General features: G+C 42.3%; 1 protein-coding gene across 1 annotated transcript; it reads left to right on the top strand.

Moving 5' to 3' along the window:
- Window positions 1-238: 238 nt before the first annotated feature.
- CHRNA1 (cholinergic receptor nicotinic alpha 1 subunit) lies at window positions 239-17,997 on the top strand. Its single transcript, XM_019727497.2, has 9 exons — window positions 239-357; window positions 6,372-6,517; window positions 6,630-6,674; window positions 7,727-7,836; window positions 9,848-10,043; window positions 10,517-10,754; window positions 13,198-13,421; window positions 14,539-14,778; window positions 15,102-17,997. Exons 1-9 carry the CDS (start codon window positions 315-317, stop codon window positions 15,231-15,233), a joined length of 1,374 nt encoding a protein of 457 aa, XP_019583056.2. The 5' UTR covers window positions 239-314; the 3' UTR covers window positions 15,234-17,997.
- The last annotated feature ends 1,618 nt before the right edge of the window (window positions 17,998-19,615 follow it).

The raw sequence follows: 19,615 nt of genomic DNA, 5'->3' as shown, positions 1-19,615 counted from the left end.
GTAAGTTTTTTTTATTAAGACCTGACTCATGGTACATTTAAAACACAATGCAGTTCGCCATCAACTTGTCAAGGATATATAGCAACTGTGTAAAGTGAGGCACCCTGTAGTACAGTAAGGCCCTCAGCAACTCCCTGGGCTCCAGGGCTCTAGGCAGCCCAGCTGTCACTGCCACAAACAGGTGGTGTAAAACAATAGCTCCACCAAGCCAACTCAATTTCCAAACCCTCTAGCAGCCAAAGTATCCAGCCAGAGTGCCGGCGAGCAGCACAAGTCGCCAGTCTGCTACCAGTCCTCACCAGTGCCCACAACCCATGGAGTCCTGGCCGTGCCTCCTGCTCCTTGCTCTCTGCTCAGGTAAGCATCGGGGTGGGGGGGCTCTGCTCCGAGGCTGAAGCACTAGAAGCCCCCAAACCAGTCTTGCTTCTTTGATGGGAACAGAGAATGGCAGGCTTCCGCAGCCCGAAACTGCTCTATCAGTTTCTCATGGATGTTAGCTTGATTGGGTTTGTGGATAAAGTTTAGTTTGTGTTATCAAATGAAAATAGGATCTGCCTGTTCAAAGGCGACAAAATGAACATGCGGGTCTCTCCCTCCCTTAGTGCCGGGCATCCGACTCTCCCACACACTTAGATTCAGCACCACTTCTGTCATCCTGGAGTTGCTTTCATATTTGAACAACTATGGAGTTGTTGACAATTACAGAGTTGTTAGAGTGATGACTTATAATCACAAGCAGTATGTTTATCAAGTCCTTTTATTGCTCCTGGAGAATTCTGATAATGAAGAGGATTGATTGACAGGTCCATGTGTCGGAGAGAGAAAAATATTCATAATTGTAAATAAATTCTCTCCATAGAGATGAAATATTTTGTAACTTTTTAAACTTCTGAACTTAAAAAAAAGTGTATATGAATGCATTTTTGCCTATTTTTTTTAAACGGACATTAATATACATAGGTTTGGGTTTGAATTGAAACCATAAAACTTTACACAGTCCTTGACCTGCATTCAACTCTGGAATGTGTCACAACACAGCAGCTGAAACGCTATCCTGAATCCCAAACTTCCGGTAGAGGAAACAGACATTTGCTGATTGCTTCATGTAAAAGTTTACTGGTGATATCATCTCAAAAGAGAAATAAGGTGGCTGACATTCTGTGATTTCTCTTCTCTAATATTGCTCTGACAAACACAGGCCTTATGGGCAAAAAAGGTAAAGAGCTTTATTATTAATGCTTTTCAATATCAGAGTTGAAGGAAATAACCTAAACTCTAATAAATTCAGATACATTATATTCTGTGGGATTGGGACCTAATCCAATCAAATCCCACAGAATATAATTTAGTGACGGTGGCGGTGGTGGTGGTGGTGCTCTGTGTGTGTGTGTTTGTGTGTGTGTGTGTGTGTGTGTGTGTGTGTGTGTGTTGGCAAACACTACACTCAATGAAAATTCCTGTGATATGCTTACATATGAAAGTCCTTAAGAGATCTCTTAGGACACCAAAGACCTCCAAAAATGCATGTTTAGCTATTTTGAAAAGTATGTGATACATATTTAGATCACACCTAGAGTTTGCTGGTATCAATTCACATGGATAATTCACAGAAAATTAGAGCTAGATGAGGCAGTCCAACATCTTCAAATTTTTATTATAGGAAAAGACAGACATGAACTGACCTGCCCAAAGTCACTTAATTTATAAATCTTGGAATGTGATCAGCTGGAGACTCTATTTGTTATATGCACAGTCAGTAAACATAGCTTGAAGTTGCCAAAGGTAGCAAGATAACACAGCACCAAGCTGAAATAAGAATTACCCAAGGTGACTAATATAACACAGAATTCCTTTTGCCCAACCCAGCAGGCATAAAAATACAAATTTGACCAGTATGGTATAAAAAAAATAAAAATAAAATAAACCACTTTGAAACTGTGGCTGAGTTCCCCTACTTAGAATCAGTCCTTTGTAGGCAAAATTCTCATTCATATCAGGGACACTTTTTCCTGTATTAGCTTAACACATAATGATCTCTCTTCTATTTACATAGCATTTTTCATTACAACCTTCTCCTCGCTCCCGTCTCAGGAATCCCAAGTACTTCATTGCCGTTTCTCTTAAGGCATATTACTTTCCAACCTGTTCACAGTTATTTATGTAAATGACAAATGTCAATCTCCATGAGGGTAGGAAGACAGGATTTGTGTCAGATTCACCTTTGAAGATCTCAAAGCTCTTAAAACAATGCTTTGCATACAGTAACTGCACAAAAAATATTTGATGAATGAATCAATGTTACCACCATCTGAATAAGGATTGCCAAGACGATCTTGCTGAAAAGGGAGACTTTGACATTATTTATTTGTTTGTCTGTATAGTTATAAATTTATACCCTGCCTTTTTGAGAACGTATTACTGTGATTCACTGAAGCACTGGCCCAATTCTCCAGACCATGTTGGAGTTGGGAACAGAATCACAGAATTCTGACCTCAAGTCTTGTATGTTTTCTATCACTCTATCCTCTTTTGATGAGAAAAAAAGGAAAGAACACTAGGGAACCCAATGTAAGAAATGGAGACCTCCTTGGAAATTCCTGAGAAATTCATTACGGAAGGAGCAAGGCCCCTTGTTACTGGCAAGGGTGGAAGAGGAGGAAGTGAGGTCACTGGATGCCAACTGTTCCTGTCTCCCAGTCCTCTCGTCTCCCCAGTGGAGCATAGCGTTGGCCTGCATAGTTTTCCTATTACACAATGCTGACCATCTGCTCTATCTGTTGCTTTCTAGTATGTTCTTCCTGTCAAACTGGAATAAACAATTCCTTTGAAAATAAGCAGCCAAGGAAATGCCAAAGCAATCGCTTCAAGCCCAGTGGCCAAGTCACTCAGTGACCGGTGCCAGTCCCCTTCCCCTATGGGCTGGGTGGGATCTGGGACAGACAGGTGTGGAGGACAGAGGATGGCCAGTCCCAATGGCTCGAGGTGACCGCAAATACCGGGCATTTGGACAACGGCCTCCCATGAAGGCTCCTTGAATGCAGGTGGTTTCAGGGAGATGTCATGTGAAAGCTCTGCATGGACCATTTTGGTCTCAGAAAACATGGCAAACTAGAAATTAACAGGCAGGCTAGTGAGGGGTTCCCTACACAGTGTCCAGGGAGATCATAATGAAGAGATTTCAGCTACACTGAAAGTTTCAAAAGTCCAAATGAAAATGACCCTTTAGGGTGGAGGTAAAGAAGCCCTGGTGTCAGACTGGCCTCATTTACAATCCCGCCTCTAACTAGCTGGGAACCACAAATACGTTGCTCCACTGTTCAAACCTCAGTTTTTTCTGGGGTAAAGATTTACCTTTAGGGGATCAAATATATGGTGATGGAAAGAGAACTGACTCTGGGTGGTGAACACACAATGGGATTTATAGATGATGTAATACAGAATTGTACACCTGAAATCTATGTAATTTCACTAACAATTGTCACCCCAATAAATTAAAAAAAGAAAAAAAAAAGATTTACCTTTAGGTAAATCTAAGGACTGTTAGAAGGATTCTATAAGATAATACAAATACAGGGCCTTTAATAAAGCTTTACTGACTAATTAAATGCACACCTTTGGGGGGATGCAAAGGTTTCAACTTTTTGCACAACAATGGTTGTTTCAAGCTGATCCAAAGTTCTGGATGAGAAATAATGGCTGAGGATGTGGGCTCTGGGTTTGAATCCTGGCTCCAACACTTATGAAATCTGGGCAAGTCACTTAACCTCTCTGTGCCTCAATTTCCTCATATGTAAAATAAGGACAATAACAGTACCTACCATACCCAGTTGTGAGGGTTGAAAGAGTTAGTATACCAGGGGTGCCAAAAAAATGTATACATGTGACCTGTTGTGGGGACTGAGCCCCAAAAAGCAGTTTCCAGGCTCTCGGCCTCACATAGAAAGGTGCTGGCTCAGGTAGTAAACGGCCATCAACTGTGATTGCATGGCCATCAGCTGTGGCTAGTTGGCCGTCAGCTGTAACCAGTGAGCCATTGGCCACTAATATAACTGCTGTGGCTATGCCAGCAGAGAGAGAGGAAAGAAAGAATGGGCGCTAGCAAGAAGATGGCGGCTGGGCTGGCAAGTGTGGATGGCGGTTTGCGGGCAGTGTGGATCCAGCCTCCAGTGAGAGTATAGTGCCGCCAGAGGGAATATAGTGGTATGACTCCCCTACCTATGGCTCCGTGGGTATTCCTTTTTGGCCTCACCATATCCTGCGTTCTTGTGTGGGGAGCGGGATGAGAGACCCCGCGGGACTCCCTGCACGACACCTGTACTCATCTTTTGTTATCGGTATATATTATTACAATTTTAATACAGTTTTTTCCTTTTTAATAATGTATATACATTTTTTTGGCACCCTCTGTGTATAAAGCATGCAGAAGAGTGGCACATAACAAGTTGGATATGTCAGTTATTATTTTTATTAATAAAAATAGAAAAAGTAATTACTTTTTACTGAATAATTATTTGTTGACAAACTCTACAAACTTAGAATCAAAGGAGAAAAGTAATAAAGAAAAGTAATAACCTGGCTTAGAGGCAATAGGTTAACACTACTGGGAAAAAAAGAAAGCGTCTCACTCATTCAATTTTTAAAGTTTTCTTGGCTCAGGGAGAAGGTATGGGGCTTTCAGCAATAACCTGAGGAAAGAGGAGCTCTGGTTACATGAATCAGGACAAATGGAGCATGTGCCTGCTTCCTCGCCCAACCCTGACCAGGCAATCCCCAATCCACATAAGGCTTGAGTTACAAAGATCCTTCATAAAGCACTTGGAATCTGGAACACTTTTTCTCATAGGAATTGTAGTACATGCAGTTGTGCAGTTTCCAGCAGAGCCCACAACACACTCATAATATTAAGCTCGTGCAGAGCACAGAGCAGAATGGCCAGAATGACAGGGCTGTCTTCCCAACTCTGCCCTAGCTGCCTGCCCTTGGACAAGTCATCTTGTCAGAATCTCAGGTAAGAATGCCTGCCTGCCTGCCTCGCCGGCCTCTGGTGAGAACCATATAACACTGGACGTGTAAAAGGGCTGTGGGCTCCAAGAGTATTAGATGACGTTGCTCTTCATCCTGAAGGAAAATAAAGATTCCTTGGAATCACTCATGCTCTAAAAGGGAGCTCCAAACCCAAGTCAGCAAAACACATGGTCTTCACCGTGTCTTAACAACTTAACTGGGACATGCACCCACCAGCAGTGATATTTTTTAAACTATGTAAAATACGCGACATAAAATTGACCATGGTAAAAGACATCACATTACCATTTTAAAGTGAAAAATTTAGAGGCATTAAGCACATTCACAATGTTTTGCAACCACCACCACTATCTAGTTCCAGAACTTTTTCATCACCCCAAAAAGAAACCCTGTAACCATTAGCAGTCACCCCCCATTATCCTTTCTCCCTAGTCCCTTGTAACCACAAATCTGCTCTGTGGATTGACATATTCTGGGTGTTTCATATAAATAGATTCATACAATATGTGCCCTTTTGTATCTGATTTCTTTCACTCTTAGCATAATGTTTTCAAGGTTCACCATGTTGTAGCGTGGGCCAATGTTTCATTCCTTTTTAATGGCTGAATAATATTCTCCTGCATGGGTATACTACAATTTATTCATCCACTTATCTGTTGATGGACACTTGGGTTGTTTCTATCTTTTAGCTACTATATGTAGTACTGCTATGAACATTTAGGTGCAAGTTTTTGTATGAACAATTCTTTTGGGATATATCCATGAGTGGAATTGTTAGGTCATATGGTAACGCTATGTATAACTTTTATGAGAAACCACAAAACTGTTTGGCTGTACCATTTTATATTCTCATCAGCAGTATATAAGGGTTCCGGTTTCTCCACAGCCTCACCAGTGTTTGTCATTTTCAATTTTGCTAACTATGGCCATCCTCATGGGTATAAACCAGCATCAATTTTTGGCTGTTTCTAGCATCTGAGGCCAGCCAACCCAAGATTTCATTACACCATGACCTGATTCTGAAATACTAAGACGAGCTTTTGTGTGGACCTTTCTTCTTATGTGTACATGTTCCTAGCAAACTTGATTCAGCCAGAGGCTGTATTAGGGAATGTCATCTGTCCAAAGTACAAGTGTTTGGAAATCTGGCACTCTCCACTGAGAAGGGACCACACCAGCAGCTGTACTTGGAAAGGAACTTAAGGCCATAATAGCTGCCTTTGGGAGCCCTTCAAAAAGGGGTCCTGATTGCCTTCCATTAGCTGGTCACACCTCAGTTCCTCGTGGTAGTGTATGTGGAGGTAAGGAGCAGAATCTGACAGCATGTGTGTCATTTGTTCCCTCAGCTGGCCTCGTCCTGGGCTCTGAACATGAGACCCGTCTGGTGAATAAGCTATTTAAAGACTACAACAGGGTGGTGCGGCCAGTGGAAGATCACCGCCAGGCCGTGGAGGTCACCGTGGGCTTGCAACTGATCCAGCTCATCAGCGTGGTGAGATCAGGGTGCTCCAGGCTCCCCATAGCACCCACACCCCTCTCCGGGGATCATCCTCCCCTCAGCTACCTTCTCTGCCCCCTAAACATGGCGTCTTGTCTTTTTTCAGGATGAAGTAAATCAGATCGTGACAACCAATGTTCGATTGAAACAGGTAATTCAACTAGATAATTGCACTTATGTTGTTTGCATTAACCTTGGCCCAGAGGAAATCAATTTGGTTAACAGGGATATATACCAAAATGTTGAAAGCAAATATTGTGGGGTAGTGGGGTTATGGATCATATTTGTTGGTGTGTGTTTGTTTTTCATTTCATGCCTTTTCTGTGTTAGTTTGCTAGGGCTGCCATAACAAAGCCACAAACTGGGTGGCTCAAACGACACAAATTTATTGCCTCACAGTTGTTGAGGCCAAAAGTCCAAAACCCAAGTGTCGGCAGAATGGGTTCCCTCTGAGGGCTGTGAGGGAGAGTCTGTTCCAGGCCTCTCTCCTTTACTTATAGTTGGCCATCTTCACATTCACGTGGCATTCTTCCTCTGTATCTGTCGTTAAATGTCCCCTTCTTATAAGGACACCAGGCATATTGGATTAGGGTCTAACTTAATGACTCATTTTAACTTAATTACCTCTGTAAAGACCCTATCTCCAAATAAAGTCACATTCTGAGGTACTGGGGGTTAGGACCTTGACATATGAATTTGAGGGAGACCATAAGTCAATCCATAACATTATCCAAATTTGCTGCATTGAGCAAAGCTTACTTTTACAATGTAGGAAAAAATATAATTCTTATTTTAAATGTTGTTTCCTGATTGAGGCAAATGTTCTTAATAGGGCCATTCTTCTTTCCTGGAGTGGGCAGTGTGATGTGACAGATCTGCCACCACCCAGTGATTTGGGGTACCTTTGTTTTCCCAACTGTCAAATGGGGTCAATAATCACCCTTACGTCACAGGTTTGTTGTGAGGACTAAACGCTGAATGTTGCTGAAATGCTTAGAACTGTGCCTGTATAAGTAAGTGCCGTGTAAGTGTTTGCCGGTATTGTTTACTAAAGTGAAAACTGAATTCTGAATCAAACCTTTCTCACTGGAGCACAGTTTCTGTCATTATTTGAATTACCACACCCATCAGAGCTCTTGATAACCCTAGACTGTTTTAAAAATGTGTTTAGCTTTTTAATTAGCTAAATGTCTTAATTTCTAGCAATGGGTGGATTACAACCTAAAATGGAATCCAGAAGACTATGGCGGCGTGAAAAAAATTCACATTCCCTCTGAAAAAATCTGGCGCCCAGACCTTGTTCTCTATAACAAGTAAGCAAACAAGACAGGATGGGGAGGGGACATTCCTGGGACAGGTGGAGCCCAAGAGCCCTAACGGAAGGGCCACCCATCTCAGTATGCTTCTCACCATGGTTCACATTAAACAACACTTAAAAGCCAAGAGCTCAATCGACACGCTAGGGATGCCATATGGTGTCTCATGTTATGAATAGAAACAATTATCAGAGCCAAATTGAATCTGGGCTGTGGGGTGGGGGACATTTAATCCCTGAGAGCTCCTGGAGGGTATATGGCAACTATCCAAGGAACCCAAACTTCCTATAATTGAGTTCCTTGGAATTAAATGTCCTTCCTACCAGTAGGTCTGAACCTCCCGGGGCTGTAATTTATCACATCCTCATGGCTTCCCAAGACGCTGCACTGCTGATGGCCTGGGAAGCCTATGCAGCCCATCCATGGGCTCCGTGACAGACTGCATGTTGTGAAATTATAATGTGCTTCAAGACACTGCTTTAATGACATGCTCATTATGACACGCCCTTCATTGGTCAGGAAACGTTCATTTCAAAGCACATCTTTTCCAGGCAAGAGCATTTGACACTGGCCAGGAGGATTTGTGGCCTGACATCATACAGCATGTGTTTGGGGTGAGCGGGCTGTACCTGCTCGCAGACTTACCTGGGGAGGCAGCAAGGGCTAGTGAATGGAAATGATACCCCTTAAGGCTGATGCTCCCCTACTTTGATTTTCTACTACATATTTTCCAATTATACCTGAGATTTAAGCCTGAGACAAATTATCCAATTATTTGTGTAAACTTCTCAGATAATTATGTTGATAGAGCAGAGTATCTTGTGTTGGTAAAGTATCTCTTTCAGTAAGAATCTGAGGGAAGTGATTAAAATCCTCTGGTCCTTTTGACAAGCTTGTTCAGGAATACCCTTGTGGGGCGAGAACCCAGTTTTATCTGCCTATAAGGAGAGATTTAGATGATCCTATGGCCCTCTGCTCTTTGGGAAATTACATAGTTTTCTGGATAGAGCCCCACTTCCATCCCAAGGAAAAACCAACGGAGAGAAAATCTCTTGGTTTATGAAGTGAGACACCAATATATGCTAGACGTCCCTGAAAGCCCACCCAGGCAGACCATACACACCTGTTGGACACCTATGCCCTGCTCTTGGCCAAGGCCTGGGACACAGCCTGTTTGTAGGACAAGTAGACTACTGCCCACCGAATAAGGCCTGCAGAAGTGGCCTTTTGTTATTTGTAATATCTACCATGTTTGATTTTTTTTTAAACAAGATATTACTGCCAATATTTGTAAATTTGAACACATCACATTAAAATCTGGATATGTAACCTCTCTAGAAAAATCCAGCATTCAAAAATATAGAAATTTTTGGATTAAAAACATCCAGATTTCCAGCTTCCAAGGAAAAAAATCCAAATATCTGGCAACATTGTGCCTTTGCTCTCATCGGGACACCATGCGCTGAGCTGAGTGAGCCTTCCTTAGAGGAGAGACAGGCTCTCTCTTTACCACAGCCTCATTCCTCTCTCCTTCCTCGCCTACCTGGCCCTGGAGGCATCTGAGTTTGTGATCCCACCCCACTGAGTTCTAAATAGTTCCTTTCCTTAACCTGCTTGTCACAGAAATGAGCCACTGGACCAGCTTTTATTCAAAATTCCTGGGTTTTTTCCCCAGTTAACTTTCGAAGTATATCAGGGAGGGGGTAGATGGAGATTAACATTACAAATACCTTTTAAGAACTGGAAAGAAAAAAATTGAGATGCAGTGGCTCCATGTTACCTGTTATTTCTTTAAAACTGTAGATTCCCAGGTTCTTCCCCTGGTAATTTGATTCAATGCTTAGATGACGCTCAGGAATCTACATTTTAATAAGCACCCCGGTGATTCTTATCATCAGACAAATTTGGGAACTATTGACATAGAGAAGAAGAAACACTGCAGCTCTGAAAGCTTCTATAATTAGCACCTGAATAATTAACAGCTGTCTCCTCTTTTATCCCATTGTAGTGCAGATGGTGACTTTGCAATTGTCAAGTTCACAAAAGTGCTCCTGGACTACACTGGCCACATCACGTGGACACCTCCGGCCATCTTTAAAAGCTACTGTGAGATCATCGTCACCCACTTTCCCTTTGACGAACAGAACTGTAGCATGAAGTTGGGCACATGGACCTACGATGGCTCTGTGGTGGCCATCAACCAGGTAACTGGTGACCTCACGTGTTGAGGTTGGATTCAGGAAAAGTGTGATTCAGCTCTCCAGCTCTGCCTCTTCATAATCACAGGCTGTCAGCACCAGTTAGAACTCTGGGGATCATCTAGTTGGATGGTTCTCAATTGATTGGTAATGTTCTTGATGTGCTGCACATAAGAATCACTTGGGAGCTTCACTGAATTCCCTATTCCCAGGCTCAGTACCAAGAATTCAGATCAGTATGGGGTGGGAGCTAAGGCACTACTGTGTTTTGAAGCTCCCAGGTGACTTTAATGTGTAGCCAACATGCAGACTCCCAATAGCCCCAACCCCCTTATTTTAGGAAAGGAACCTAAGACCCCAAAAGGGAAGTGGGTATGTACAGGCCTGGACTCGGTTGCCTTGTCACAGTTGATTCTGAAACGCTGTCCCTTTTCAGGGTGACGTGACTAGGTTTTCAAAGTGTCATTTCATCTTCTCAGGAAAGCGACAAGCCAGACCTGAGCAACTTCATGGAGAGTGGGGAATGGGTGATCAAGGAGTCCCGGGGCTGGAAGCACTGGGTGTTCTACGCCTGCTGCCCCTCCACCCCCTACCTGGACATCACCTACCACTTTGTCATGCAACGCCTGCCCCTCTACTTCATCGTCAACGTCATCATTCCCTGTCTGCTCTTCTCCTTCTTAACTGGCCTGGTGTTCTACCTGCCCACAGACTCAGGTGCGTGCAGTTGCAATGGCTGCTGCTGCTGATACTGACACAGATCTCATGCTGCTGTTTTGGGATAAGCCACAAATAATTATGGGCTAATAAACAAATACAGGCAGAAAGTCCCAAATCATCATCGCTGGGAGGATGCATTTACTGAGTGGCCATGCGCAGTGGTGAAAGTCCCTGTGGATGGAGCTCACAGCTGGAGGAGACTATGGGGCAGGCAGAGAACTGAATGTGGCCTGAAGATGCATAGACATAGCTCAGTCTAGTTAACGTGAATAACCACCAATACCTATTTGTTGAATAACTTCTGTGTGCCCAGAAGTATGCTGGGTGAGGCGGGGATCACAGACACTCCTCATGCCACTTCCCCTATGCAGTCACTTGCTCTGTACTAACCTAGGTCTTGCCTCTTTTGCTCACTAATAGCCACTTGAAAATAGCTTTTGCCTGTCTGTTTTCCAGATGGCAGCATCTTTATAGACAAGACTATACTTCCCAAGTAGCAATTCTTTCTCACATATCAGCTCAAACAACTTACCTCCTCAGACTAATCACATCTGTGACATAATTTCACCAAACAACAATGTGCAGAAAGGAGAAAAAGGGCATATATATATGTGTGTGTATATATATATAATTTATGGCAGAAAAGTAGGGAAGAAAAAAAGATGGTACAGACAGTCCTCAAACTTATGACAGGAAACAATTTCATCAAAATAATAAAATGGAAAACTCACAAAAATCTAAATTCAACTTTTCAACAAGGAAAAAAAAGATTATGTATTTACTCATTCAACATATAGTATTTGTTGAACAACTGTTATGTAGCAAATATACAGCAGAGAGTAAGCCAGCATTCATCCCCACAGGATGTTTTTTCTAGTGATTTTACTTGTTTTTAAACAAATGATCACAAACTCAAATATTTGTTCAACTTTCTAATCAAATGAAGCTTCTTTAAGTGAAGAGAGAAAACACTGGTCAGAGCAAGATGGAAACTAATCACAGTTTCTATGAATGTTAAATGATTTATGCTTGTAAATAATTTAGAATAGTGAGACTGCGTGATAAGTGTTAGGTATTATTATTATCACTACTATTAATCAAGAAATTTGATGTAACTTGATCAATATTTCATATTTATAATTCTGTCTTCTTTTTTGACTTTTAAAGACTTTCCTCTCCACTTGGTAGAATTCTACGCACTAGGTAGAATTGATAATTTCTTGTTTGCATCCGCTCTGTATCCTGTATATACTCCTAGCATATGGAAGCATCTGGAAGTACAGGGAAAAGCTCCATACTAGAAAGTAGGGCATCACAAGGGTTTCATATGACACAAACAGCCAGCCCAGCCCAAAGGAAGTCCCTTCCAAAGCTCTGTACTGCATCTAAGGTGGTCAGTCACTACAAAAACATCCTATTCAGCCCCTGCCTTTCTTGTTTGCCATACTTGCCTCATCGAGACTCCCACAGGGAATTGTTCACCCTGAAATTACAGGGCCTGAAGAAAAGAGGTGGGGGCAGGCAATGCTTGGGTACCTTAATACGAAAAAAAAAAAAAGAAAGAAAGAAAGAAAAAATAAATTATCCCCTTAGACGAAAGTGAGAAAGTAAGTGGCATGAAATCATTGATGTCCTTTTCTCAGTTTGGGTCTTGCAGCTTGCTTCTGTCATGAGAAAAAGTATACATGTATTTCTGGGCTGAGCAACAAGTAGGTCAGGCTTCTGTTCAGTTCTGTGAGGTTTATAACATTCTTCCGCAGACGGAAAAATTGTCACTCAGGATCTGACTTGCCATCTAGCTTGGTATAACCTGGCCCCCTGGGCTCCACCAAGAAATGGAATTCTGGGGCATGAGATAAAGTAGACATCCCCTGCGTGGCAGCCTCTAAGGGAAATGCCTGCCACTTGCCATTGTCAGCAGTTAAGGTGCAAGGGTCTCACAGGAAATTCTGTCCCCGAAATTCCCTCAGAATGATGCTTTGAGAAATGCCTGTCACGTTCTTCTCACCCTTGGGTTTTGGTCGTGTCTTAGTTCTGCAAAGGCTGCCATAACAAAGTACACAGACTAGGTAGCTTGAAAAACAGAAATTTATCATCTCACATTTCTAAAAGCTGGAAGTCTTAGATCAAGGTATTGGCAGGGTTGGTTTTCTCTGAGGCCTCTCTCCTTGGTTTACAGATGACGGTCTTCTCCCTATGTCGTCACGTGGTCTTTCCTCTCTGTGTGTATCTGTGTCCTAACCTTCTCTTCTTATAAGGACACCAGTCACATTGGATGAGGGCCCACTCAAAGACCTCATTTTAATTTAATTACCTCTTTCAAGGCCCTATCTCCAAATACAGTCACTGATGTGCTGGGCTTAGGACTTCAACGTACAAATTTGGGGGGAGTAACATTTCCGCCCATCACAGGTAGGTTGTACTTCCTCATGTTGTCCAGGAGAGAAGATGACTCTGAGCATCTCTGTCCTGTTGTCCTTAACTGTGTTCCTACTGGTCATCGTGGAGCTGATCCCTTCCACCTCCAGTGCTGTGCCCTTGATCGGGAAATACATGCTGTTCACCATGGTGTTTGTCATTGCATCTATCATCATCACTGTCATCGTCATCAACACGCACCACCGCTCCCCCAGCACCCACGTCATGCCAGAGTGGGTGCGGAAGGTGAGTGAGGGAGGCCCCTGCAAACTCTGCCCAGGGCAGCCATTCTCTTGAGGACCTCTATTGGTCTCCCCTTCTGTGTGGCCAGTGAAATTCTGCCTAACTCTTGTGGGTAGTTTGAACTGCAAGTCCTGTCTGGGCTGTAGGGGGTTTGAGGTAGGACCTTCCTTGGGCCTCTTTCTAGGGATAAATAACTCATGTAGCCTCCTCAGAGAGAGAAGAAAAACAGAATTAACAAAGTGCACTCCTAATTTAAGCTTAAAGAATCTCTTTGATTAGAGAGAATAAATAAATCACTGTCTTTTTATTCAAATTCTGTGAAAGCTTGAGCGTTCTGTTTGTATATCTTCCAGTTTGTGAATAGGTTGCTCATTTTTTGCTGGTAGAATCATCTGCTGAGAATAAGGGCTGGAGGTGGAGGAGGGTTTGATGAGAGATTGTTCAAAAGTAAGTTTTAGTGAGGAACTTGGTCTCCAGTATTTACATTATTGAAAGTTAAAATGTGTTAACATTGTAAATGTGTCAGTTTTTTGATAAAATTTCACAGAGACACCAAACAACCAAAAGATTTGTCATGAATTCACAGAGAAACTACTGTTTGTATTCTTTTTAGAGGAGAAACAGTCCCTGTTTCTATAAAAACTGTTAAGTGACTCCTGGCAATACCTATGTTGCATTTCTTCAGAAAGAAGAAACGGAAGAAAACAGTCTAACTGTTTTGTGGGGCCGGAACCTTATATTTTTTAGCCCAAGGGGCCCTTTCTTGAACCATATGACCATGAGAACACATGGCCTTGAAGAAGCTGGTACTTACAGGGGAATTAGAAGCTTAAGCTTCATGGGTTTCTTGTGAGTTCGATAGCGGCGCACAGGCTCCCTCCAGTGGCAAACTACTCACATGACAGAAGCATCACTCAACCATAGTAATTTGATTGGCCACAGGGTATGTACGAAGGAATCTTTGGGAAAATCTAGTATCGTTCTTTTATTTTAAGGACAAAGAGGTTAAGGCCCAGAGAAGCTGAATGACCTGCCTAAGTCACACTGTTAATTCAAAGTCAGAGTTTGATGCTTGCCCTGCTGGCAATTCGTCTCATAAATGGGTTTCTTTTTATGTTAGGTCTTTATCGACACTATCCCAAATATCATGTTCTTCTCCACAATGAAAAGACCATCCAGAGAAAAACAAGACAAAAAGATTTTTACAGAAGACATCGATATTTCTGACATTTCTGGGAAGCCGGGGCCTCCACCCACAGGCTTCCACTCTCCCTTGATCAAACACCCTGAGGTGAAAAGTGCAATTGAGGGCGTCAAATACATCGCAGAGACCATGAAGTCAGACCAGGAATCCAATAACGTAAGCTTTGTGCCTTGAAACCCACACCTTCAGGTTTAAATGATCATGTGCTCGCATGCAGAAGGAAGGATTTGGCTTGATGGGTAGGTTAGCATTAAGAGGGAGCTACTGACCTAAGACATGTCTTGGCGACCTCCTCGAGGCCACCTGAGTAAGACATCGCATTGTGAATAATCTATTCAGAAAATAAAGAGCATGATGCCAGCCAAGGGACGTTGAGGTCTTTAAGATGCACAAACCGAATGGGCCGTAGACAGTCACAGTATGAGCACTGTTGTCGAATGACCACCTTAAGGAAATCCTAACGCTTTGCTCTCTCCCAGGCGGCCGAGGAATGGAAGTATGTTGCAATGGTGATGGACCACATTCTCCTTGGTGTCTTCATGCTCGTCTGCGTCATCGGAACCCTGGCTGTGTTTGCAGGTCGGCTCATTGAATTAAGTCAGCAAGGATGAGCAGAAAGTGGAGCAGACCCTAGGTCTGCCCCAACCCCAGGCAGAGCAGAGAAAGGTGGGAAGACAGGAAGATATGTCTACATGGATACAAGCTCGCTTAATAAACATTGACTATTCTGTATTTATGATTAACGGGAATAATTTGCATTTACATAAGGTTATGGCCTCAAAGTGCTTTCACAATGCTTCTCCCTTTGATCCTGCTGTGTCTGCCTGGCGCCTGGAGAGTGGACCCTTTTCAGTAAATGAAATGGGATCGCTACAAGAAGTGTTCATTTCCAATGGCATCTGGAAGAGTTTTGCCCAGAATAACTGAGGTTTTCTGTTGGTTTGTTTATTTTTATTTTTTAAGGAATGTATCCTCTGCTTAAAAGCCAGTTTTGTACCTACTAAGAAAGTGCCACACACCAGTACCCAAAAGTTAAAGCATTTGATTCAGAGTGCAAAGAAGCAGTAGAAAGGCAACAGGTAAGTTCCAGAATGGCCACCAAAGTGCACACTGCATCAAAAACCCATGCTTGAAAGTTGGCTTCTGGAACTGGAGGTGAGGAAAGAGTTTCCTGTTCTAACACAGCACCTGAGTTTGCTGCTCAGGGTTTGAGGGAAAGCAGGTCCTAACCTCGATTGAGTGGAAGGGCCAGGCACTGTGAAATGAAAAATTACGTGTGTGGGAATCATCTCATACACAAAATTTTTCATTTCATCCTCATAACTCTTGTAATGTCCCTATTTTACAAAGAATAAAACTGAACTTGAGGGAGGTTAAGTTCATTGCGCAAACTGGCAAGTAGAAGAACTGAGATTTGAACCCAGATCAAATCTGAGTTCAAAGTAGCTCCAGGTTGGGTTTGTTCATTTGCTCCCTTGCTCTCCTGGCCACCCCTGGCTCGTTCTAGGCCATTCCATAACTCTGGTCAGTGTTTCTGAGAGCTTCATTCTTAGCGCCAACCATCTTTCTGCCTTCCCAATTAAACTCCTGCCTTTCCCCCCCTCTAGTTCTTATCCCAACAGGAGAGAAAATTATTTTTCTCCATTGCAGCCTTCCAGCCACAATGTAATTCGCCCAGAAATAAAAACCATGCAGCCCTGGGCTTGGATCTCCAGAACACACCATTGCACTGCTGGGCAGCCTGTAGTCTCCATCACCCAGGTCATCTCAAGCTACTTCTCCATGGGGGTCCCTATCGCACACCCATGGCAGGACCACGTACTTTCATCTTAGAGTAAACTAAAGCAAGAACAGTTTGGTGGTTCCTCAAAAAACTAAACACAGATTTATCATACGATTCAGCAATTCCACTCCTAGGTGTATACCCACAAGAACTGAAAGCAGGGACTTGCACAGATACTTGTATGCCAGCGTTCACTGCAGCATTATTCACAATAGCCAAAAGGTGGAGACAACCCCAGCGTCCATCAGTGAATAAGCAAAATGTGGTTTATACATATAGTGAAATATTATTCAGACTTAAAGAGGAATGAAATTCTGATACATGCTACACTACGCATCAACCTTGAAAACATGCTAAGTCAAATAAGCCAGACACTAAAGGACAAATATAGTATGATTCAATTTATACGAGGTACCTAGAATAGGCAACTTAACCGAGACAGAAAGTAGAATAGTGGTTACCAGGGTTTAGGGGAAGGGGTGAGTTATTTCTTAATGGGTAGAGTTTCAGTTTGGTATGATGGAAAGCTTCTGGAAATGGATAGTGGTGACGGTTACACAACATTGTGAATGAACTTAATGCCACTAAGTTGTATACTTAAAAATGGCTAAGAAGGTAAATTTTATGTTACGTATGTTTTATCACAATTAAAAGAGTGAAAACAATGGCAAAATGATATTTCATGCTATATATACTTTACTACAATTAGAAGGGAAAAAAAGAATTTGGTGCTTGTCTAATACATCACACTCTCCCAGGACTTATTGATTCAGAGAGGGAACTTAAAAATCATTGCTATTCTCCTCATTTTAAGGATAAGGAAACTAGGACTCAAAGAAGTGACCTCCCTCAGGTCACAGAGCTAGTTAGTGACAAACCGGGTTTCCTAATATGTGCTTTTGTGCTGTTTCCACTACATCAAATAACTCATCTCTTCCCCCAAAGCAAGGCCCTCTGACATGTCCCCTACGCCTCCCCTGGTACTGAAAGCTGGTAGAGTTGGCCTGCGCGGACACCACAGTGTCACAGTGTGTAGCTCCAGCAGCCAATCAATATCTGTTCCATCAATCTGTCACTAAGTGAAAGATTGTCATCTTTGGAAGCTCTTGCCTTAGTCAAAGCCTGGTCCCAGAAGCCAACCTAAATATCCATCAATGAATGAATGGATAAACAAAATATGGTCTATGTATACAATGGAATATCATTATTCAGCCTTAAAAAGGAACGAACTTCTACAACAAGGATGAAACTTGAAAATATGATGCTAAGTGAAATAAGTCAGAGTGCAAAATGACAAATACTGTATGATTCCACTTACATGAGATTCTTAGAATAGTCAAATTCATAGAGACAGAAAGTCAAATAGCGGTTATTAGGGGTTGGGGGAAGGGGTGAGTTATTGCTTAACGAGTACAGAGGTTTTGATTGGCATGATGAAAAAGTTCTGGAAATAGAGAATGGTGATGGTTACACAACCTTGTAAATGTACTTAATGCCTCTGAATTGTACACTGAAAGACAGTTAAGGTGATAAATTTTGTGTTATGTATATTTTACCACAGTAAAAAGTGTTGTAATTTTTAAAATCACAAACTGCTCCTTTTTTACCCTTGAAAAATGGTCCATGGGTGAGGATTGGGTGAAAATCGGGCACTGATAGAGAAAACAGTTTCCTCTTGGAGGAATATTCCTATCCCATCCTTAAAGGATGGGGCTCCCTCCTAGAACCAAGCCCCAACATATTTTCTCCCAGAAAGTCAGCTTGGAAGAGTAGAGCAGGGAAATTGTCCCACCTCAAATTAAAACCACTTTTGGATAAGTGGCCCACCCACCACCCAGGGGCCCTACAGGGAGGGGAGAGCAGTGAACAGAATGAGGGCCCCCCTGTCTCTTCCCAGCCCTTGGGGCACCTCTTCCTCCCAAATTTCTTCCCTTTCTATCAGTTAGTGAAGGCTCTGCTATGGTGCATTGTAAGAGTATATTTTTTTCCCAGAAAAATAAACCTCTAGAACAATATTTTCTGAACACCAACCTAACATAATGTTTTTAAGCCTGTGTTTACATTCTCCTTTCTATAGCCTTTTGCTAAATACCACTTATCACTTTATAGTATTTTCTTGTGTACCTGTTTGATTTCAACTTCTAATTTAGAATCTTCCCAAAGGGAAAAAGTTACTTTTATGTTTATATTCACAGGTATTAGACAGGTGCTCAAAAAATGAGTGGACTAGATTAAGAGGGAAGTGAATGTTTAAGCAACCTAAATTATCTTTCGAGTCCCCTCGTTCTTTAATTAATACCCTACGTTGATATAATTGGTCAAAACAAATGCCTATGGCTTCAGCCGTGTCAATATGAATTTCTTATACTTCTGTGTTTCTTCATATGACCACCATAGGCTTTACAACCTGAGAAAACGCATAAATTCTAGGAAAAACAGATCTGTAAGCACTTCTCCCACACCCCTAAACACAGCTACTTCCACTGCAACGGACCGGCGTCGCTAAAATTTTATCCATCTTTAGGCCTTTGCCTCCAGGAAACCTCCCCCACCACTGGCTGCCCACGACCTGTGCTCTTCTTTATTTACCTTATCATATATAATGGGCCTGATGCCTTCTTGTGACGTCTGCCTCACTGATCACTTTATGGATGCCAATCTTCTGTTTTCAACAAGACTGTCCCTACCTGAAGAAGGAAGTTGGGGTCTTGTTACCCGTACTTCCTGTGGAACCTTGGGAAAGTTCCTTAACCCTTCTGAGAAAGGTTAAGTAAAAAATGTGGATAGTGACATCTTCTCCAGGACACCTGGGAAGTGGCCGACACTCTGCAGGTGCTCCTTAAATAAAACCCTCCAGGGCAAAGATTATGCCCTAAACCACTTTATAACCTCCACCGAACCCAGGAGAGGGTTGAGTACCTATTATGTGTCCACAAATGGTTGTTGAATTGAATTTTTCTCCATATATTTTTTTATTCACATGCCACAAAATTCACCATTTGAAAGTGTACAATTCAGTGGTTTTTAGTATATTCATAGAGCCGTATAACCATCATCACTATATAATTCCAGAACATTCATCAACCCATCTCCATTATATTTCTTTAAAGCTTTATTTAGTTTTCAATGAATCAAAGTACATTTTGACTACATCTCACTAAATATAATTATGCTCCTTTATAGTCACTGATAGTATTTAGGATGTGTCAG

This window comes from Rhinolophus sinicus, linkage group LG01 (assembly GCF_036562045.2).
Source record: "Rhinolophus sinicus isolate RSC01 linkage group LG01, ASM3656204v1, whole genome shotgun sequence".
NCBI lineage: Eukaryota > Metazoa > Chordata > Mammalia > Chiroptera > Rhinolophidae > Rhinolophus > Rhinolophus sinicus.
Note: the sequence above shows the minus strand (reverse complement) of the source record. Positions and strands in the feature narration are given on the sequence as shown.